The 24254-nt window shown below is 35.1% G+C and overlaps 1 protein-coding gene across 2 annotated transcripts in view; it reads left to right on the top strand.

Annotated features, from left to right (window-relative positions):
* The window catches only part of IREB2 (iron responsive element binding protein 2), a 49158-nt gene that overhangs the window by 10354 nt on the left and 14550 nt on the right, over positions 1–24254 (top strand). The window contains exons 3-12 of one of the 2 annotated variants that reach the window (XM_019950396.3): positions 8938–9103; positions 10503–10640; positions 11528–11746; positions 14095–14164; positions 14659–14842; positions 15907–16046; positions 18511–18682; positions 20634–20734; positions 22802–22918; positions 23990–24149. In XM_019950396.3, the coding sequence (XP_019805955.1) occupies positions 8938–9103; positions 10503–10640; positions 11528–11746; positions 14095–14164; positions 14659–14842; positions 15907–16046; positions 18511–18682; positions 20634–20734; positions 22802–22918; positions 23990–24149 (1467 nt within the window). Of the gene's footprint in view, positions 1–8937; positions 9104–10502; positions 10641–11527; positions 11747–14094; positions 14165–14658; positions 14843–15906; positions 16047–18510; positions 18683–20633; positions 20735–22801; positions 22919–23989; positions 24150–24254 lie in introns of those variants that run through there. The other variant, XM_073801308.1, reaches the window with a different exon arrangement.

The following is a 24254-nucleotide window of genomic DNA, read 5'->3' as shown; positions in this document are numbered from 1 at the left end:
ATGTATGGAGATAGAACGATGAACTAAAGAATCTGGGTGAGAGATGACATAGTGGTGGCTTGTACTTGTTAGTGGTGGTGGTGATAGAAGTAGACAAATTCAAAATATATATGAAAGAGGTGTCACGGATGTTGCCTAGATACTTTGGCATAAGCATCTGGGTGGAAGGTGGTGCTGTTTACTGAGCTAGGGAACACAGAGGTGGTAGTAATATGGGACAGGGGCAGAGGGGAAATCAGAGTTCAGTTTAGGTACTAGTGAATTTGGAAACATATCAGTATTCAGGTAGAGATGTTTGTGAGGCAATTAACTGCATGGTTCTGGAGCTCAGAAGACAGATCTGGACTGCAGAAAAATATTTTGGAGTTACTGGTGTAGAGATAGTCTGTTGAAGCCATAGGATCAGTTAAAACTCCTGAGAGGAGACGATATAGAGTGAGAAAAGAAGTAAGCCTAGATATGAACTCTGAGGAACTCCTGCGTTTAAAGATCAGGTAAAGGAGTAGAGGTCAGCCAGGGAACCGCAACAGGACTGCCAGAAAGTGTTGAGAACTGTAAAAGTGCCAGAATTTCACTCTCCTTGTAAGTTAAACTGACAGTTTCATAGATGCTGGCAGAAGACACAAAACTCTTGGATCAGAGACAATGGACAGTTTATTACCCACAGCAAAGCAGTGTGCTTGGTACCAACATTTGTTGAAGAAGGCCAGGTAATACCTGCACACAGAGATTGTGTTACAGAAAATGAAGTCTGACTTAGGGAACCCAAATCTTTTATAATGGACAGTAAGCATGCCTGCCCTTTGCTCCAGAAAGAGACACTATCTTTATCTTCCAAGGCTATTCACTATATTAACATCTTTTTCAAGATAGTCTGGAACAAAGGCAAGTCATTGCTTCTGCGTGCAAGTAAGGCAGAAACGTGAGATTGGAGACATGGAGAATGGTATTGTGAAAGCCAGTAGAAAGAGTGTTTCAAGAAGGAGGAAATTGTTAGCTCCGTTTAATATTGTTGAGAGAATATTGAAACACTAGTTAGAGCTGTTTCATTGATATTTTAAGAAATCAGATTGGGCCGGGCTGAAGAGTGAATGGAAGTGTAGAAGTATAAAATGAAATGTGTAGAAAAGTGGACATTGGGAATATAGGCGACTCTTTCAAAAAACTTGGTTGAGAGTTTGAAGAAAATAGTACTTGGAAGGTGTGTGTGTGTGTGTGTGTGTGTGTGTGTGTGTGTGTGTGTGTGTGTGTGTGTGTGTGTGTGTGTGTGTGTGTGTGTGTGTACACGTGTGTGTGTGTGTGTGTGTGTGTGAAACTGGGGCTAAAGACTTCAAATGCTGCTGGGAAGAATCCAATTGAAGGATAGATTACAGAAAAAGGAGAGATAATTGATGACTCATGGGTCCTAAAATGTATCACTGGGAATTGGATGCGGAACTCCTATAAAAGTTGGCATTTAGTAGGAGGAGGTCCACACCTGCCTTCTTAACTGGGAAAAGGATAAATCAAGAGGTATCTAGGCTTGTGTGTAAAGTAGGAGGAAGTGAAGATAGGAACTATTAGTTTTTATTTATCTAGGATGTAGGAAGTGGGGCTAGATCCTGTAGGAGGCAAATAGAGATTTGATTTTAAGGAGAGTAGTTGAAGGTATGAATGAATTATTGTGGAGTGTGGGAAAACAAGCAGATCAGAGAAACAAAGTAGAATTTCTGGGTGAATGGTGAGGACCCAAATGAGGTTGTAATCGTGTATTTATATTGGTACCAGTTTCTCTGGTTGATGTTTTAGGGATTTGTTTTTTCCTTCCTCCTCCTTTACACATCACCACCAGTAAAACCACAGTGAACTACTTCACAACCACTAGAATGGGTATTATATAAAAAACAGACAATAACAAATGTTGGGAAGGATATGGAGAAATGAGGTCACTTCATACACTGCTGGTGGGAATGTAAAGTGATGTGGCCACTTTGGAAAATAGTTTGACAGTTTCTTAAAGCATTAAACATAAATTTAACATATGACCCAGCAATTCCATTCTTAGGAATCTACCCAAGAGAAATAGAAACGTTCTCTACACCAAGATTGGCAAATGAATCATCTCAGCAGCATTATTCATAATAGCTGAAAATTGGAAACGACCTAGATGTCCTTCATTGGGTGAATGGATAGACAAAATTTGGTATAGCCATACAATGGAATACTCTTAAGCAATAAAAAGAAATTAACTACAGATACATGCTACAACATGGACAGACCTCAAAAGTATGCTCAGTGAAATAAGCCAGACACAAGAGACCTTATTGGATGATTCCATTTGTATGAAATATACAGAAAAGACAAAGCTATAGAGACAGAGTAGATCAGTAGTTTCCAGGTGTGGGCAAGGAGAGGACAGGGATTAACAGCAAATGGGCGTGAGGAATCTAATTAAGTGATGAAATATTCTAAAACTGATTTATGGTGCTGATTGTACAACTTGGTAAATTTGCTTAAAAAATCGTTGAATTGTATCCTTGGAAAGGGTGAATTATGTGTAAAATATGCCTCAATGAAGTTCTTTTTAAAAAGAAAGAACAGTTCTTCGTAAGTGGGAAAGTGATGTGGGGTTCACCAACTGAAAGGACAAAACAGGTTGGTGTTTTGATGGACAGATAGGATAAAAGAACAAAGGGGAAAAAGTGTACAGTTTGGGGAAACGAGATTTGACCACATAGAACCTAAACTGCTTATGTGAGGGGAGGTACAGACAAGCAGGTGCTGATGGATAAGGGAGAAAGTAAGTCCTCATGGTGTTGAAGAAAAGGTGTGAGAATGGGGATCAGAGAGGTTTGGAGAAGGAACTTTTACGATGGTGTAATTGGAGCATGAGATAGTGTGTGGTGGGGGGCCATAGGGAGAATAGGGAGAATAGGGAAGAAGAAAGAGGTTAAGGGCCTTGGTGAACTTTGTGCCTGATCCAGAGTAGGGATATGGAATTAATATTGCTAAAAACAAACTAGAGCACCTGTGTCCATTTTTCCACACCTGCCAGCTTAGTCTCTACCTGTAGGGCTCTGAAGTATCTACCTATAGATTTACTTTAAGGATTAAATGAGATAATGTAGGTAAAACACATTGATATTTTCTCCTTAGTAGATCCTAAGTAAATAACTGTAGATGTTACTGTTTTAAAAGTTGAGGAAGAGAATTGTATTAGTTTTCCCTTACTATGTAATACATTAAACCAAAAGCTTTATGGTTAAAGCATTAGTAAACATTTATTATCTCACAGTTTCTGTGGGTCAGGAATTCAAAAATGGCTTAGTTGAATAGTGCTGGCTCAAGATCTCTCCTGAGGTTACAGCAGGGGTTAGTTGGGGCTGCAGTCATCCGAAGGCCTGACTGGAGCTAGAGGATCTGCTTCTAATGCGGCCCATTCACACATGGCTGGCAAGTCAGTGCTTGCTGTTGGCACAGAGGCCTCAGGTTTGCTCCACATGAGCCTCTCATCAGTGCTGCTTGATTGTCCTTGTAACAGGCCGCCAGCTTCTCCTGGAGTGAGCAGTCTGAGAGAGGAAGGCTAATGCTGGAATACTTTTATAACCTAGCCTTAGAAGTCACACACTGTCATGGACCTAGAAATTATCATACTAAGTGAAGTAAGACAGAGAAAGACAAATACATTATGTTATCACTTATATGTGGAATCTAAAGGAATGATACAAATGAACTTTTTTACAAAACAAATAGACTCACAGACATAGAAAATAAACTTATGGTTACCATTGGGGAAAGGGCAGGGGAGAGGGATAAATTAGGAGTTTGGGATTAGCAGATATGTACTACCATATATAAAATAGATAAACAACAAGCACCTACTGTATAGCACAGGGAGCTAGATTCAATATCTTGTAATAAGAAATACATCTGTATATCTATATCTGAGTCATTTTGCTGTATACCGGAAACTCACACAACAGTGTAAATCAACTGTACTTCAATGAAAGAAAGAGAGAGAGAGGAAGAAAGTCCCCCACTGTCATCTCTGCCATACTCTTGGTCATACAAACAACTGATCTTCAGTGTAGGTTATGTGAGAGCATGTGAATGCCAGGAGGTGAAGATTACTGGTATCATCTTGGAGGCTGGCTACCACAGAGAGAAATAAGAAATAAATTGTTTTTGTTTGGGGGAGAGGGTGTTTATTTGCATCTTCCCTTGCTGTAGGCCTCTAGTAGTTATTCTGAAATTAGACAAATCTGCAAGTTAGTGCTCCTTAGTGACAAAATGTCCAGTTAACATTTGTGATTCTTTTTTTCTTAGCACACTCTTATCTGATACTGCTTTTTAACTTAATATTAATTTTCAAATGATAGAGTTAAAAAACAGTAAGACCACTGAAATTATAACCAAAAGAGTAACCCTGCCCCAGATTTCTACTCTGCAGAGAATACTTATTTTTAATTCTTTTGGCCATTTGTTTTGGTAATGTCCTCCATATTATTAAATAGCCTTGCTTATACAGCTGTTTCTTGTTTTTTCAATTTTAGACTTTACTTTTTACTACGGAAAATGAGAATTTGGCACTTTTCTTCTCCCCTACATATATCCCATGTACCTCTTCCTAGTATAGTTATAATTTTTGGTTAAATCAATGTTCAGTGCTTATATTATGACTGTAAATATTCTCAGCCAATCCATGTAGTAAATGATGATTGCATCTCGTTTCTCTTACAACTTTGTATTTTTTTCCTGGAATTAATGACTGTCTTTTTTTGTTTGCTTCGTTTTCTATGTCTTTATCAATACTTCATCTCCAAACTCTCCAAAAGAACTAAACTCCTTCTGGTATAATCAGGTAATCTATCAATTAATTTTTTTCCCTTCTCTTAGCAGCATACCATCTGGACTCCATCTTCGATTGCACTGTGGCTTACACGGTGTTGCCCTAGAAGAGTCTCTGCGCTTTCCTGTGTCAGAGACTATTTCCTAGATATCATGATTTTTTATTTTCCACTTAATTCCTTGTTTTATAGAACATATCCCAGTAGCTTCCTAAGAAAGGGTGCCTGAGAAGTAAATTTTTGAGACGTTGCCTGATTAATTGATAGTTTACCTGTTCACAGATTTCTAGGTTGGAAATTCTCTTGGAATTTTGAAGGCATTGTTACATTGCCTTCTAGTTTCTTACACTCCTCTTAAGAAATTGCAGGTTGTCCTGATTCCTAGTCTTTGTTTCTGATTGCCTTTCCCCTATGTAGACATTTAGTTTCAGCTTTCTCTATTCTGCTCAGTCCATTACCAGTCAACCAAGGACTATTTTCCAAAATTTTGTTAGTTTTGCTTCTCTCTGTTTCTTTCTTTGTTCTTGCGAGTTTATAATTTTTTTTATTTCTTTACTATTATCTTAGTGGGTTGCAGGAGAGAGTGGAGATAATTACTGGTGTTTATTTTACCGTATTTTACTAGAAATCTGACAAAATGCTTTTTATAAAGATATTTAAAACAAAAAATATTCCTGAGATTGTTTTTCCAGAATAATTAACCAAAGTTAATTTTGTGTTTGCTTCTGGGATAATATTTTACTTCTCATCATTTCCAAATGTTCTGTTAAAAAAAAATGGCCCCCCTGTAATTCCTCTTGGTTTGGGGGGCTTCATTACATTTCTCATTGAGGTAAGAATGGAAACTAATATTTGTTAAGTACCTACTGTTTGTCATAGTATGTTTGTTTGAGGGTTGTACATGTACTAGGTAGATGCTGAGGTAAGATATTCTTCACATATGTTAGGTAGCTGGCATTCCCATTTTGAATGGAAAATGCATCAACTTGAGTTGCTTTCCAAAGGTCATACCTATTGTAAATAGCAAATACTGGCTTTGAATCTAGTATTTCTGATTATGTAGTCCTTTATCCTCTTTACTTACAACTTCATTAATCTTCAATTTGTGTGTGTTAAAATTTTCAAGCATAAAAGTAGGGAGAGAATAGTATAATAACCCACCACGTATTTGTCAGCTAGTTATCAACATTTTGTCAATCTTTTGTTTCAAATATTCCACCTTTTTTTAAATCTGTAAATGTACTCCAGGATACATCTCTGATGTATGAAAGGACTTCTTATAACTAACAAAATTAACAGTAACTCCTTAATATGATCTAAAACCCAGTCCAAGTTCAGATTTCTCTGGTTGTCTCAAAAATACATTTATTCAGTTGGTTTGTTCACACGGTATCCAAATAGGATCCACATGTAGCATTTGGTCTTTATGTCTCTTAAATCTCTTTTAATCTATAATATTCATCCTCTCTCCTTTTTCCATGCCATTTTTATGTTGAAGAAATCAGGTTCTTTGTTCTGTAGAATGTACTACATTCTGGATTTGATTGCTTCTTCATGGTTTTATTTTATTGTTGTACTATCCCCCATATTTCTTGTTAACTAGAAGTTAGAGCTGGATGTTTGATTAGATTCAGGTTTGTGTATGTATGTATGTATTTTTGGAAAGAATATCTCCTAGCTTATATTTCCTACTTCATCAGGAGGCAAATAATATCTGTAATGTCCTACTTTTGGTGATGCTGAGTTGGGTATAGTTTTTCTCAGCTTGATCCATCCATTATAAGTTCCCCATTCATATATCACCTCAGGATTTTAGCATCCACTTATGATCATTGTACAGATCCATTATTTCATTAGGTGCTGCACATTGGTGATTTTTCTAATTATATCACTGCCCTTCTACATTTATTAGCTGTAATTCTGCTATTACGAGGAACTTTCTCCTCTTTACTGTTTTGCCACTTGAAATCAGGAAAGACAAGATTAATGATTGATTTCCCCCCTTTATTTGTCAGTTTTCAGAGTGACGAGTTTCTGTAGCAAAGGAGTCATTATGAACTCAGGGCTATTTATATATTTGATATATTTTAGTGTATTACAGTCATTATTCATTTTGTTGCTCAGATTGATCCATTAGTGTCCCCATTAGTCTTTGATAACTTCTTTGGTTTTTGACACAGGATGTTCCAGGCTCATTTTGTGCATATCCTTCCCCAAATACGGAACTAACCATTTCTCCAAGGAACTCTGTTTTTTTAAAAAATGGGAAATAGTATTTAGAAACAGCAACCTGAGTTGCTAGTGGTTCAGTACTATTGCATTGTCATCATTTTAGGCATTTTCACTGATCAGAGATAGGAAATACGTACATATTTTTTAGAAAGAGAAAAATCATGAGTTTGTACTGATGATACCTATTGAAGTGTAAGTTTTTTTTAAAACTTAGCTACTCTGATTTTATACTTGTACGTCAGTACTCTTAAATCTTGGTTCCCAACCATAGTAACAAAAGTACTTTTTGCTTGCTTCTCATTGTATATATGACAATTTCAAAACTACAGTATCAGTACTAATGACTGAACATAATTTGTTTTCTTTGTGGATCTTTTTGCCCTTAATATATATCCTGGTAGGGAGATACAACCAAAATACTATATGGTGCATATATATATATATATATATATATATATATAAAGTTTTTTATTTTATCCTTTCATTGTTCTTTCTGGGGGGGAGTATATATTATTATATATTTAGTATATTTAAAATTATAGTTTTTAGTTTTATATTTAATATATAATAATACATATTTTGTTTTACTCCCTTTCTTACTGTAAAGGTATATACTATAAACATTGTTTTGCATTGCTTTTTCTCTTAATGGTACAGTCTGGAGATGGCTTTTTTATTTATTTATTATATTTTTTGGCTGCATTGGGTCTTCGTTACTGGGTGCGGGCTTTCTCTAGTTGCGGCAAGCGGGGGCTACTCTTGGTTGCAGTGCGCAGGCTTCTCTTGTTGCGGAGCACAGGCTCTAGATGCGCGGGCTTCAGCAGTTGTGGCACATGAACTTAGTTGCTCCGCAGCATGTGGGATCTTCCCGGACCAGGGCTCGAACCCGTGTCCCCTGTGTTGGCAGGCAGGTTCTTAACCACTGCGCCACCAGGGAAGCCCTGGAGGTCACTTCTTATCAGCATGCAGAGATCATCATTCCTTTAAACAGCTGCATAGTAATCTATTATGTGGGTTACCATGACTTAGCTAATTTCATACTGATTTCGTCTTGCATTTAAGTCCTAAGGAAATACTTCTTTGTGGCAAAATCCAGTGTGAGAATTTAATAGGATCAAAAAATTTTTAAATATTGAAATCTATTTCTCTCCTTAAACTTGAAATCAAGAGTTAATGACAATTTTCATGAAATGAATTTTATTCACCTAAGCACCCTGGTTTATTTTTAAACCTTAACTATTTTTGATGGAAATCCTTTAAATTTATTACAAACTTTTACACAGTTTAAACATTTTTTGCCATAATTGGGATGTTTTCATTATTGTATTTAATTCTAATTATCTGTGCTTTTCAGTTTTTCTGTGTTTTCCCTGAATGTTAAGTACTTGTCAGTCTCATATGCCCAAGTCAGCTGTTGTGTGAAGTTTTTTTAAATTAATTAGTTAATTAATTTTTCATTTATTCTATTAAAGTTTAGGTGAAGGTTTTATCTCTGCTTTTTCAGGGCCTCAGCTTACATACAGGAAAGTCAAATTTATAGAAAGCCTGGTATTAACAAGAATGGTGTTTCACTCCCTGTTTACTAGACTAAAAATTTTTTTTATATTGAAATATAGTTAATTTACAATATTTTGTTTCAGATGTACACGAAGTGATTCAGTTATATATATATTTTTCAGATTATATTCCATTATAGGTTATTGCAAGATATTGAATATAATTCCCTGTGCTATACAGCAAATCCTTGTTGCTTATTGACTAAAATTTTTTTAATTGAGAAAACAAAGCATCTGTGTCTTTATCATTTTGCTATTGTAATTTTTACAATATGTAGTTATGATTATTCGCTTATTAATAGTAATATTTTCTCTTGAATCAGATGTTCTGCCTTACTCAATACGGGTCCTGTTGGAAGCTGCTGTGCGAAATTGTGATGGCTTTTTAATGAAAAGGGAAGATGTTATGAACATTTTAGACTGGAAAACCAAACAAAGCAATGTTGAAGTGCCCTTTTTCCCTGCCCGTGTTCTTCTTCAAGATTTTACGTGAGTGATTGGTTTATTTTTCATGATGAATTTTCAGAGTGTTCGCTTTTTAAAATTCAGACTCCCTGATGGCTCTCTTGTTTTTTAATTGTGAAAATTAGTTTATAAATTTAAAAAGTTGCTTTTTCTAAACTGAAGCTATTTCTTAAAAATTAGGCACTTTTTTTTGTACCATTTATTTAAAAACTACTTTTACCTAACTGCCTACTTGTCATCTCCACATAGCCAATAGGCTTCTCAATCTTAACATATCCAAAACTTCATTGCTCAGCCCCCCTCATGTATTCTTTCCAAGTTTTTTTCTGTCATATTGAATGGCGCTATAGTCTCCTGTTTGTTTAGAGCAAAAATCTAGGAGTTAACCCTGGTTTCTGTCCTTCGTACATAATCCAGTCTATCAGCAGGTTCTGTCAACTCTACCTTTGAAATATACGTATCCTGAATCCAAATACTTCTTACCATCTCCACCACAGTCATCCTGATTATAACTATAATAATCTGTTAACTGGTATCCCTGCTTCCATACTTGGAATGTATAGTCTTGTCTTTTCACAGTAGGTGAAGTGACTTGGTTAAAAGATGTTAATCGAGGTCATATCATTCCCCTATTCTCCAATTGGCTTCCATTATACTTAAAATAAAGTCTTTACCATAGCTTGAAAGATTCTGCCTAATCTGTGTGTCCAGGGATTACTTATTGGAAGAATTAACCTTTAGCTGAGTTTTGAAGGAGGTGTAGGAGTTAGCTAGACAAATAAGAACATCCCCTTCACCCACCCACCTAAATCTGGTTTGTAAGCTACTGCTCTGTGTACCCTGTATATGCTGCTACTGTAGTACTTATGATACTATTCTATAATTGCTACTTTATCTTCCCTACAAATTCCTTGAGAACAGTTACTCTCCCTTATTTGGTCTTATACCATTGGTGTCTAGCACATTGAAGGCATTTGGTAAATGCTTCTTATATAGTTGGCTGGAGATATATATGTAGGTATAGATATAGATCCATCTATATCTATATCCATATATTTAGTGGATAACTTTGGAGACAAGAAGGCACTGGGAGTGAAGGGGCTGGAGCTGGGGAAAAGGGAGGGGTATCTTAAAATATAAGGCAAGAGAAAGAATTCCATAGGCAGTTCCCTTGAAGTTCTCTTATGCCTCTAAAAATCATCTGTTGTATTTTTGGCACATTTACCTTTGAGCCCTCAAATTCTCAGATAATATTTAATATTAATTCTCATTAAACCAGGATACATCTAACTTTGGATAACCCGTACATTATCAAACATGAATGCAACTTAAAAAGGGATACTTTTTAAATTTAAAAATGCATATTGATCATTTGAGCAAATGTAAAAGAAGAATTAGAAGTTGATCATTCTTTATTTTTTAGTGGAATACCGGCAATGGTGGATTTTGCTGCTATGAGGGAGGCAGTGAAAACTCTTGGAGGTGACCCTAAGAAAGTCCATCCTGCCTGTCCGACAGATCTCACGGTTGATCATTCTTTACAAATTGACTTCAACAAATGGTACTTTAATACACATATTTATAAAGACAGCCACGCACGTTGACTGGCAGCCAGTCCACTGGGAGTGTGTGGTATAGAAGAAAGGGAATAGAGATAATTTGTGCCAGAGTAGAGTTTGCTACAGTTAGTATTGACTAATATACAAAAAAAAACTGATGAAAACTTTATGTATTGGTGAATTTTCTTTTTAACTGAGTCTAAATTTAAACTGATTTTCATGTTTGTATATTTCTGCTGCCATTTTTTATAGATATGTGTAAGCCTAGAACCTGCTTTTTGGAGTGAATATCTTAATTAAGCCTTCATTTCCTTTTTGTTTTTAAACTTCCAGAGAGAATTTAAAGATGTGAGCCTTTAATGTGTCTAAATTGGTGATTGAAAACACTGAGCTTACTACAGCTGTATTTTCCTTCCACTGAAATAAATTTCTTATATTTAAAAGGTCATTTTGACCACAGTCAAACTAGAGAAGACATGATTCTATTTTCATGTACCAGCTTTCTTTTTACATTCCCTGGAGTAATGGAAAAGGCTACAATTTATTAAAACCTGTGAGAGCCTTTGCCCTCTAGATTAAACGATGGCTCTGAACTTCTTTTAAGTTGTTAGATGGGGAAAAAAATCGATTTTGCTACTTGCCAAAAGTTACTATATGCAAATGATTTTAGTGGCACAATTTTTTTTTAATCTCCATAAATTTAAATAAATCAACTTTTTTTTTTTTGGTAATCTGAGATTTGCTTTTGAAACCTGAAATAAATGATATATTAACCTTTGAATAACATTCAGTTGTTACTTCCAGATAGCATTGCTGTTGTGTGCTTTTTGAAGAGCTAAATTTCTGTAACTTTTAAATGGTTTTATTTTGTTTCCTTTTGGAACGATAGTGCAATACAGAATGCTCCAAATCCTGGAGGTGGTGACTTACAGAAAGCAGGAAAGCTTTCTCCACTTAGAGTGCAGCCTAAGAAGCTTCCCTGCAGAGGCCAGACTACCTGCCGAGGATCGTGTGATTCTGGAGAACTAGGCCGAAACTCAGGAAGATTTTCTTCGCAGATCGAAAATACACCCATTCTATGTCCTTTTCATTTGCAACCAGTGCCTGAGTATGAGATGTTTTTAAAAATATTTATTAGTACCAGATTATTTTTCAGTTAAGGAAATCATGTTTATTCTCCTTCCCCTCCTGATTCCTATTACATTGCCTTCATATTTACTGTGCTTCCTATTGTACTGAAAGAAGCAAAGTTAATGAAAATGGTAGTCTCTAAATACCATGATTTATTTCTGTTCCTTTGAAGAAAACTTTTCTTAAGAATTTTCTGTAAATATATTTAATTTTTGTAACTAATGTAGACAGAAAATTATCTTGAACTGTAAATTTTTTATTTTAGTGAATTTATACCATTCACATGCTCATTATTCATTCAGATTTCTTTTATGAAATCTATCTATATTTTTAGCTTTATTTTCCTATTAGATTTCTTATTCTTTCTTATTGCATTGAGACCTCTATGTTAAGAATATTATCATTATCATATGTTATAAACTTAATGAGCCCTTTTAGATAAGCAATTGCCTATATAGTACCATGGAAAGTAGTAAACCTGCCTGGAAAAGAATCCCGTTCTTAAGAGTTGGTTAAATTTCCTAATAGGTAATTTTTCAAAATAAAAAAAAGAGTTCTATAATTTGAATTTTTATATGCTATGAAGTTTCCAAAGTCTTAGTCTTATTTTAAGAGAGTTATGTTGTTTATCCCATTGTTTACTAGGCTGTCAAATTTTTTAAAGACGAGTTAAAAATGACTTACACTTTTTCAAATTGAAAAAAATTTAACACATTTAAGATTTAGGCTAGCTAAGAGTAATATCAACACATACTTCATCGTAAGTATCAAATAATATATTAGTTCATTTGTCCCTAAATTGGATCTTTCAAATTCTGGGTAGTTCTAAATTTTGTGCTCAATGTAGCTGTAAAGCCTCAGGTTATAAGTGAACTCAGGTGCTCTTCCTTTCTAAGAATTCAATATAATGTGTGGGTCCTTTGCCATCAAATCATGGCAGTTTTACATTTATGTAAGTACTCCTTATTCCCTACCTGGCTGTCCTGATGGTTAGGGACATGTTGAATTTTGAGATTAATTTCTCTTCTTATTTAGAAATTAATTTCCTGAAAAGGAAGATTTATTGATTCAAAAAATCATTGATTTTCTTGGGTATCTTTTTATAACTGGTATGAAGTGCTAAGATGGTATGTTTTTATTTCTAAAAATCCAATCTGGTGTAACATTTCCCCTCAATTTTGACTCTAAATTACAAGGTATTAAGATCAGATATGTTATAGTCCCTGGTTGTATGAAAATAGTAACTCTTTCATGTGCTTTAATGCATCAGTGAAGTATTAATTATAGACTCAAACAAGAAATTGAGGGATAGAGAATTGAGAGCATACATTTGGCACTTGAAATCACTGCCTGATTTGAAGTCAGGTTATGAGCTAATAAATGTTTGTGTGGTACTTTGTAGCTATATATACTATGAAAAGGTAAGATAATTGGAGTGGCTCTAGAAAGCTATGTTCCCTGAGGTCCTAAGAAAAATCTTATTAAGATGTGCTATGCCTTCAAATGATCAATCAGCAATGAATTATTAATCTTTGTTTTTTTAAAAAAGTTGACAAACAACTATAATTATCTGGACCCTGGAGGACATGTATAATTTAAGTTATATTGATATTCTAGTCAACACTTAAATCACCAGCTGGCAAGTGAAAATAAACAACTTAAAGCTGTTAGAAATAATTTTTTTTAAATATCCATTAGATAAAAATAGCTTCCTAAAAATGGCACTATGTTTACTGCTTGGCAGTGAATTGTTTTTCTCTCTTAGTTTACATAATTCGTGTAAAATAGGTTTATAATCCATTTAAAGTAAAATGCTACTTTATATAAAATAGAACCTTCCATTTTGGGTGAGATGAATTTAAAATTTTTACCAAAAGCTCTTTTTAAACTATAAAGTGATGCTGAGTTGTTTGTCATTGCTACATTGTGATAATCAACAAGTATCTCCTAGTTTAACTGGTACTAGAGTTAAGTGGGTGGAGATGTACATGCTTATTTTTCACTAAGCTACAACCCTTCTTTTTCCTTGCAGTGGAAAATCCAACAAAGGTTACCATGCTACTTTTAATATTTTAGCCAAATCTCACAGTGTTACATGTTAAGTACAGTTTGGGACACTGGTGTGGACCATGGCTTAAATAATAAGTCCTTGCAGTAGCTTTCTAGTGTTACTTAAAGCAGAGCTTCCTTGTTGAAAAGAAAATAACTGATTCTGAGAAGTCTAGTAAACTGCTATTCCCAGAATTTTTAAAATATGTAGACTTAGAAACAAGGCAAGTCTTTTCTGTAATACATATATTTAATGCCAGTTCTTCTTCTTTTTAGACCTGAAACAGTATTAAAAAATCAAGAAGTAGAATTTGGCAGAAATCGAGAGAGGCTTCAATTTTTCAAGGTATAAATGACTGGGGGGAAATTTTTTAATAGGAGTTTATGAAATATTGAAAGGTTTGATTTTTATATCTTTAGAAGTTTTTAAACACTAGCAGTAGAACCCTTTTTTACTTTTTTTCCTTCAAATAAAATCTTAATCAGAAACGCTAGTGTATAACAAAATATTAAAAACAGTGGCTCTAATTCAAGTGAGCTTGGAGGGTCTTCTACTTGGGCCTACCCCTTTTCCCATCCCTGAGAATCCTTGGAATGTAGTTGAAAGCTACTGTTTATCTGGACTATTGGAACATTTTTCTTTGACTTAATTTTGTTTTAATAATCTGCAAAATGAATATATTTAGGTTTAGTATCTGTGTATTTGTTTTTATGTACTGTAAACTTTGACCATGATGAACATTGGTAAAATATTTTTAGTGTCAGTATTTATATGTTGATTATGAGGCAAATTCAGATATATGCTAACAGTTGGATTTCTTAAATTTAAATAAAATACAGTGGAGTTCAAGAGTTTTTAAGAATGTGGCTGTAATCCCTCCTGGAACTGGAATGGCTCATCAAGTAAACTTAGAGTATTTGTCGAGAGTGGTTTTTGAAGAAAAGGACCTCCTCTTTCCGGACAGTGTCATTGGCACAGATTCTCATATAACCATGGTGAATGGTTTGGGGATTCTGGGGTGGGGTAAGTAAATGACTATATTTAATTCTTTGGGGGAGAGGATGTCAGGAAATTTATAATAAAGAACATAAATAGCAGGGTCTTTATAGCCTCTTTGAGGCTGTTTTTTCACGTATAACAGCAGGAACAAAAGTAAATCTTAATTCAAGTGTTTGTGGACAGTGTGGTATAAGAGAGAATTTATGAAAAGAAATGTGGACTGTGCCCAGCACAGCACTACCATTTGTGGAGTGCTTAGTGATGATGATGATGATGATGATGTCTGTGAAGGTGATGTGCTTATTCCCTTATTTAAAGTCCTTCAGTGGCTTCTCCTAGCATTCTTTGTAAATCCAAATTTCTTCATGTTTTTTTTTTGTGTGTGTGTGGTACGCGGGCCTCTCACTGTCGTGGCCTCTCCCGTTGCGGAGCACAGGCTCCGGACGCGCAGGCTCGGCGGCCATGGCTCACGGGCCCAGCCGCTCCGCGGCATGTGGGATCCTCATGCCGCGGACCGGGGCACAAACCCGTGTCTCCTGCATCAGCAGGCGGACTCTCAACCGCTGCACCACCAGGGAAGCCCCCTCTTCATGTTTTTTATAGGGCCCATCACAACCTGTTGCCTCTTTAGCCATTTACCCAAACACATCTTTTATTTACCTGAGTGGGCTGTGCTATTGCACCTCACGGCTTGCATCAGCTATTCCCTCTGGCAGAGTGCATGTACTCTTTTATAGGGTGCTATAATTGTTGGCTTTTTGTCTTTATCATTAGACTGAGCTTCTTGAGGTTGACAGGGGCTGGGTTCTATTCATACTGTATCTTGAGCATAGCATAGTATCTAGCATAATAGATACTAAATGTTTTCTGAATTTAAGATAAAGGTAAAAATCAGTTTTTTCCAACCATATGAGTGGAGTCATTCTTTTGAGAAGACTTGAGTTCCATATCTACAGTAATAGCATTATAGTAATTCTGTGCAAGGTACTGTGTAAGACAAGCTCGTGAAACACCTAGAGATTTAGATGTTACAAAGATAAATTATCTTTAAATGCGCTATACTCATATACCTGTCTTTATTACATTAGGGGTTGGAGGTATTGAAACAGAAGCAGTTATGCTTGGTCTGCCAGCTTCTCTTACTTTACCAGAGGTGGTTGGATGTGAATTAACTGGCTCATCGAATCCTTTTGTTACATCCATAGATGTTGTTCTTGGCATTACAAAGGTAAGTTAAAATTTTGCTAGCTGTATAACTTAGTGGACATGATTTTTTTTTGTAAGTAGAAGAGCAGGGATTTGGGTTCATCAACTCATCCTCAGCACTGTGATGTTATTAGCTGTGTCATCATAGTTATCATCATAGTAATAATAGCAAAATTTAACCCTTTATACTAGTAAGTACAAAACAATTTGTTGTGTCATTGTTCTCTTGACATGTTAACTCATTTATTCCTCATTACAAGCCTATGAGATTGTTACTATTGCCATCCTTATTTTAATTCTGTGAAAACTGAGACACAGTAAGGTTTAATGACTTAACCAGAGGGTCATAGGGCTGAATGGTCAGTGTAGAACAAGGTTTCCCACCCGGCAGTCAGGTTCTTAAGTCCATGCTCTTAACCATTATGCCTTATTGCCTCTGTGAATGTTTGTTGCCTTCGTGAATTAAAAAAAAAAAAAAAAAAGTCGTATTTAGGAAATGTCTAATTGCATCTCCTTTAATTTGACAAATTTGAATCATTTGTCCCCTGAAAACTATTACTGTATTAGTACTTTAAAAAATATAGGCTGTAAAAATGTGGTAGTGTCAGATTTTTCTATTGGCTATTTTAACATTTAAAAAAAAAGTCACTCTGCTGTACACCGGAAACTAACACAACATTGTAAATCCACTATACTTCAATTAAAAATAAAAAGAAATGATAAAAGTATTATATAGAAATTTTTTCTCTGAATTTTTAAAATATTGGCTGCATGCGTTTAATATATGTACTGTAGGGTTTCCTAAAGACAATAATTTGTAACTCTCCATCCTAAATTTCTCGTTTTCACTAACTTTATTGTAATGATTAAGTCCCATTTTGTTCAATGAATGAACCTGGGAAATGTTCCACAAATAATTCCAATTTGGATCCCAGTATCTCAGCATTTTCTGTTAGGTTACTGGTCTGAAGGCTTTCAGAATACTCAGCAGGGAAAGTAAATGGTGTTACCTCCCTCTCACCATTTAGTATTGATCCCTCTTCCCTAATTAGAAAAAAATTGACATCTTGCAGAAATGATTGATTCAGTGTGTGGTACCAAAAGATCAAGAAGTTAAATTAGAGAATTGAAGGATTATTCCTACAGGAAAAGGGATATCCCATTATAATTTTAGAAAAATCAATTCTTTTCCTTCACACATCCTGAAAATTAACGGTGCTTTTTAGATTCCTCCAGCTATATTTTTTCTTAACAATGTTCTACGTGTACTTTTGACATTTTGGCTTATTGATGCAAAAATTAAACTTATTATGTAGATGTACCTTTTTGATTATTTTGTCCCATATTTGAGGTCCTGTTCTATTCATGATCTTTGTAGGATTAATCATATATTGTTTTTCAAAATGTATATTGTGGTACCTCATTAATTTGGGGAAAGCAGCATTTGGCTTGCTATATCTAATCTATATGGCTCTTATCCTCAAAAATAAAACAGTGAAAATTAGGAAACATCTTTCTTTTAGGGTTGAGTTTCTGCATCTATAAAACGTTTGGATTAAGTGATCCTTAGCACTTATAAAATGTTAGAGCTTAATGTTATTCATAGGTTGAATGTTGTTTCATACATCGTCACTGTGCTGAGCAGTCCCTCTATACCATTCTGACACCATTTTACAATTGAGAGGAGGTGGGTAGCTGTTTTGGTTACTTAAAAATGAGTAATAAGAAAAATGATTTTAGAAGGAATTAAATTTGAGGCCATATGTTAAATCCTATCAATGAAATTTACCTAGGGGGGCTTCCCTGGTGGTCCAGTGGTTAAGGCTTCGCCTTCTAGTGCAGGGGGTGCGGGTTCGATCCCTGGTCAGGGAGCTAAGATCCCACATGCATCATGGCCAAAGAAACCAAAAACATAAAACAGAAGCAGTATTGTAACAAATTCAATAAAGACTTTAAAAATGGTCCCCATCAAAAACAAAATATCTTTAAAAAAAAGAAATTTACCTATAATTAGTGATGCTGTAAATATTTGGATCAGTAGTTGGAATTCGAAGAATTTTTATAGCAGTATATAATTTTTTGAATTTAAATACACAGTTTCATCAGTATATTAGTATTTCACTAAATCTAATGCCATCATTGGTTAGAAGCACCACTGTTTTATGTGCTGCTAAGAAAGAAAGAAGACTGCCAGCTAACAGACACACCATAGAGTCTAAGGTATACGCTGATTTCAGAGACATTAAAACGGGAATCTTAGCCATTTTGAACTTTCAAGCCCTTTTCTACCCTAATAGTAACATTTGACCACTCTTCTATTGACTGTTTACCTTAAAATACCTGGAAAACCAGAATGAGTTGATGTTTCATAAAAATAACAGAGGACCTCTTTCACTGTCAGTAGTAATGGATTAAAGATTAGATTTTATAGTTTTCAGAAAATCCATGCTAATTTTGTGTGTGTTTCTATGTATCTCCTTATATAGCACCTCAGACAAGTAGGAGTGGCTGGAAAGTTTGTTGAGTTTTTTGGAAGTGGAGTTTCACAGTTGTCTATAGTAGATCGAACTACAATAGCAAACATGTGTCCAGAATATGGTGCTATCCTCAGCTTTTTCCCTGTTGACAATGTGACATTAAAACATTTAGAACATACAGGTAAGAACGTATAAGATCACTAGGATAAATGTGTTACATTTCCAATGTGTCTATCTGAAATATTGTATAATAAATTACTACCTTGTACATGTTATTTAATGTTCATGAAATTGTCTTATTTTAAAACAGCAGCTTTGAAATAAACTGCATCAGATGTGTTTAAAGAGTGTTGTGTCCTCAAACCCTAATCCACTGTAACCCATTTACAGCAGTTTAGAGGAGTTATTCAAACTGCTGATCTTTGCCTCACGTTTTCCCAATGATTAATAATGGATACCTCCACCCTGTTAGTGATCAGAGGTTGCAATTTAATGGAAGTCAGGCTTGCGCACATTTACAGCTGTTCTCTTCTACATACAGGAAGAGAGGAGCCACGAGACAGAGTTTGGGAACCAGTGCTCTATCTAAAGAAGAAGCACATAATTTTGTGAAAAGCAGCATAGGGTTACAGGTTCCAAATTCTTATTGTAGCCTGATTAACTAGGAACTTTGACCACTCTTCTGTTGACTAATATAGAAAATACTTGCAAAACCAGAATGTGTTGGTTTTATAAGGCCCCTATTCTTTAAAAAGCAGGGTCTCTTTATTTGATCCACTTCTTTTTTTAAGAGATCATTACTGAACTACTAATCTCATCATAAGTATATTGGGGAGATATATCCTAGTATTCTTCAGTTTGGGGGCAGATTATGATAAGTCAAATGGCAAAATGGATGACTGGTCCTTTGGAACCTTGGAAGGAATGGTCCTCATAGAATACAGAGTTTTCTCTAAACTAGATTTTGGGTGGCAGAATGTTCAAGAGAGAAATGCCTTATTCCTTACATATTGATATTAATTAATGTCATAATGATCTGTCACTGTAACAAATTGTCCTAAAACTTAGTGGCTTAAAACAGCAATAATCATTTATTGCTGCATAGTTTCAGTGGGTCAGTAATTCATACAGGTACAGATTGTCTCTGCTTCATGATGTCTGGAGCCTCAACTGCAAGACTTAAAAGCTAGGGCCAGGAATCCTGAAGGTTTGTTCACTTGAATGTCTGGCAGTGAATGCTGGCCGTCAGCTGGGAACTCAGCTGGGACTGTCAGCCAGAACACCTATTTATGGTTTCTGAATATATAATCTGGGCTTTCTCACATGGTGGCTTTTCAAGGGTTGGTAACCTGAGAGAGCAGGGGTGTAGGGGGTTGGGGAGAAGGTACATGCCAGTTAGCCAGCTAGCCGGCTAGAAATTACATTGCTTAGGTTTAAGGGGAATGAACGTAGATTCTACCTCTTGATGGTTGAATGTCAATGTCACATTGTAAGAGAACATGTAACTTGGGATAGATATTGTTGTGGCAGTCATTGGCAAATATAATCTGCCACAGTTACTTCCTTCTCATCAAGCTTACAGATAACTACCAGAATGTTTAATTGGAAACTTTATTGTTAACATCTAAGTTCTTTTAATTTCTGGAAGATCTTGTTAAATCTCTATCCTGCTCTGTAAAACTATTCTTAACTTTCATTTACTTTATTCTTAACTTTCATTTACTTTATTCTTTCATTTTGACTATTATATTAATGTTGCTTATTGTTTAGGGAAAGTAATGAATTTCATCTTTCATGGTGGCTAGTGATTTATTATGTTGAATTTTGTTATTGGCTTTTCTCTTGGAAACAATATTTTTGTGAGTTTTATATAACTGGCTCAGTATTTCTGGTCTTGTCTATGACTGAGTAACTTTTAAAAGGGGGGGTTCTGGTATGTATTTTATAAAGTGTTTTCATGAAGGGTAAAATTTTTACTATTGAGAATAATACCAATTTGTAAAGAAATCTTTTCTGAGTGCTTAGTAATAAGTAATATTTGTTTCTTGCTCATCACTGAAATTCGGCATCGTTACCCCCAAAGATTTAAAAATTTCTGAAAGGATTTTTATTGTTGTTAATCATCTTTTTAGGTTTTGACAAAGCCAAACTCAAGTCAATGGAAACATACCTTAAAGCTGTGAAATTGTTTCGAAATGACCAGGATAATTCAAGAGAACCTGAGTATTCCCAGGTATATACACAATAACCCACCTAATAGTAGTTAAGACTGTAAATTCTGGAGCCTGACCACCTGGGTTTGAATCCCACCTCTAAGACTTACCAGCTATACAACCTGGGCACTTTTTTAACCTTTTTGCCTCAGTTTCCTCATCTCTGAAATATGAAGATAATATCTACCTCATAGGATTCTTAAGAGGTTAAGTACAAATTCATTATGACAGTTTCAAGCACATAGTAAGTCCTCAATAAATGATAGCTGTTATTATTTAACAAGGTAATGTTATTTGTGACCCAACTCTGATTTTATTCATTAATTTTACATAGATTTATATTACAGTAAATTTTGTGACATTTTATCAAGTCTCAATTTTTAGTACTTAAAATATAAAATTGACTCGATTTATCAGTCTAATTTTTTTCTATTTTAGGATAAGAATACTATAATCTACTCCCCAAATATCAATTTTGATGATGTCTGCACCTGGTTAATGTCTATACTTTGTAAAAAATCCACCGTTATGAAGGGGATATACAGTTATGTGATCTTAAATGTTAAAGATATTTTTACAGTCTAAGTAAATATTTCTTATCTTTTGGAAATTTATATTGAAGTAGGTAGAATTCACTTTCAGGAAAGTTGTAATAGAATTCACTTTCAGGAAAGTTGTAATAAAATTCACTTTCTAGAAGTGTGTCAGGGATCTAAATCAACTTGGTGTTATCATTGGTATGGTTAACTGTTAAGCTCTTTTTTCTTGGGAAATCCATTTTCTCACCCAGCTTTATTTTTCCTCATAGCTTGTATCCCTGCCTGATACCTATCAATTTGTATAATTATTTGCCTGTCTTTCCCTCACTAGAATGAATACAAGTAGGCTCCATGAGGACAGGAACTTCACCTGCTTTGTTTGGCACTCTGTCCCCAGCTCCTAGAAGAGTGCGTGGCACATAGTGGATGTTCAGTAACATGTTAGGTGAATAAGTGAATACATATAGTATATTGAGTGCCATATAGAACCCATAGGAATTGAATTTGTGTGACGTTCTGGGCAAATCTTCTAACTTCTCTGATTATTTTCTGGTCCCTTTCAGCACCATTTATCAAATCTAGTGCTCTGTCCACATTTTTTTTAAAAAGGGAAAGAATAAGAACAATTAAATGGAAACATTTTGGTGGTATAATGAAATGGAATAAATGTGCCTATTAAAAACCTGACCAGATAGATAAGAAATAAAACTAAAATTCACCAGGATGTTGATTTCAAGAGAAACAAATACATACACAGACTAGGATCACCTGGATCCATGAAATAAAAGTGTAGGAAAAGCAGGTGTTTCAGTTGTGCTCAACCAGAATAAACAGGGCTGTTAAATAATGATGAAAGCCATAGTGAAAAAAATTTGTTAGAATTGATTATACACAAATAAAATGTACATAGGGAAATGGTAGAAATACCGGAAGAAATTAATAGAAACCTAGCTGGGAGGTGGAATTTTTATAAAATATGATTTTTTTTAAACCAAGGAATAAAAGCATGGCCTGCAGGGGCCTGGCTAGCTAAACTAGAACCAGGAGTAGAAAAACCCTTTTCTGCTGTGTCCCCCAAGCACCCTCTATTGACCAGACTTAACATCGTACAAGCTGAGAAAGGAGAAATGTTTACTGAGCCCACCTCTGTTATCACAGAGCAGGCAAAGAAGGATGAATTTGGAGCTCAGAAGCAATAAACTTAGCTGGCACAGGCATCTACTTTATCATCAGGCATGTGTGAAGACAGTGTTATCTTTGTGGGAAAAAACCATTTGGGGGAAAAAAATTTTATATAGACTGTATGGTTGGTGTTGTGCTAGTTTGCATACTGGTCTGCTAGTCTTTTAGCAAATTTTTATATATTATGTTTCATAAATTAAATGGAGTTGTTTTAAAATATTTCTTGGGAGTGTATATCACCATTAAAGCAAATTGCATTAAAACAAATGTGAGCATATTCATTCTGCATCAGAAAGTAGTACTCATGTTGGAATCTGTACTTACGAATTCTAATTACTTTTCTCCCTCTTTTCTCTCATTTCCTAGGTGATCCAGATTAATCTGAATTCAATAGTTCCATCTGTCAGTGGTCCAAAAAGACCTCAAGATAGAGTTGCTTTGACAGATATGAAAAGTGATTTCCAAGCTTGCTTAAATGAAAAGGTAGATTACCTTATTTGTCAATACACTTTGTGCTAAGTAAGTAGTGAAGAACTAGCAGGATGACCCATGAACTCAATCAACTTCTGTATTTTTATATGTTATTGGCACACACCAGCTGCACCCTCCTTTGCCTCTGTCCAAAGTGCAAGTCAGACATTTCATGAGCTTGTTCCCAGATCCACTGTGAGGACCAGAGGTTGATTGGGTATATATAAATAAAAATTTAAAGTTAAAAATAGAGTTTCTCGGTCATGATAGCCTCATTTCAAGTTGAATAGGTACATGTGGCTGTGGCTCTTGTATTGGACAGCATAACTATTGAATATTTACATCATCACAGAAAATTCTGTCGGGCAGCACTGCTCTAGACTTTTGTGATTTCCCAGACTAGAACAAAACCACTACACTGTTGTGATTACTCTCTTAAAGTCTGGTAAATTAACTAAATACCAAGTGACCTCTTTGACTTTCAGGGTTTGTACTTCCCGTCTTGAGAATCATGGCTTCAATCTTGTCACTTTTTCTATTCTGAGAACTAGTAGCTGGCTTTTCAGAGCCTTTCTTTTTATAATTTCTTTTTTCTTTTTTTTTGAGGAAAATGTCGAACTTCTACAGGAATAAAGTAGTGTAATGAATTCCTGTGTCCCTCACTTGAACAATTACTAACTCATAACCCATCTTGCTTCATCTGTTCTACATACATATAGACACACAGGATCATTTTGAAGCAAATGTTCAAGGACATTTTTAACAGAAAATGTTTGTACCATCTCTTGAGAATTACTGTTAAGTAGGAATGAATAAAGAACAGCAAAGCCAAATAAGATCTGGATCATGAGTAGTTGGCTGGACTCAGTAGATAAAAGCTTAGGAACACCACCAGACTCCTGTCATGATTATTCAAATTCATGCTTCAGCTGAATTATAACTACTGAATGACATGGAACTTCAGCATCACTCACAAATAGTCAGAACTTATCAAAAGTCAAGGGTCTGCCATATTTTCTACCAGTCTTTTTTTCTATACATATCCAGAATATTTAGTTTATATTTATGTGCAAATTTGTATAGGTTGGATTTAAAGGCTTCCAAATTGCAGCTGAAAAGCAAAATGATATCGTCTCTATTCATTATGAAGGAAGTGAATATAAGCTGTCTCATGGATCTGTGGTCATTGCCGCCGTTATCAGTTGTACCAATAATTGCAATCCATCTGTCATGCTCGCTGCAGGTAGGTTGTGGTTTATAGCCATACATTTTCTGTTATATTCACATTCTGTTTCTTAGATTATGCATGAGTATTGATGCCTGTGTTTGATATTGAGAACCTGAGTTT

The sequence above is a fragment of the Tursiops truncatus genome, chromosome 2 (genome assembly GCF_011762595.2).
Source record: "Tursiops truncatus isolate mTurTru1 chromosome 2, mTurTru1.mat.Y, whole genome shotgun sequence".
Classification (NCBI taxonomy): domain Eukaryota; kingdom Metazoa; phylum Chordata; class Mammalia; order Artiodactyla; family Delphinidae; genus Tursiops; species Tursiops truncatus.
This window is presented reverse-complemented; position numbering and strand designations above follow the sequence as displayed.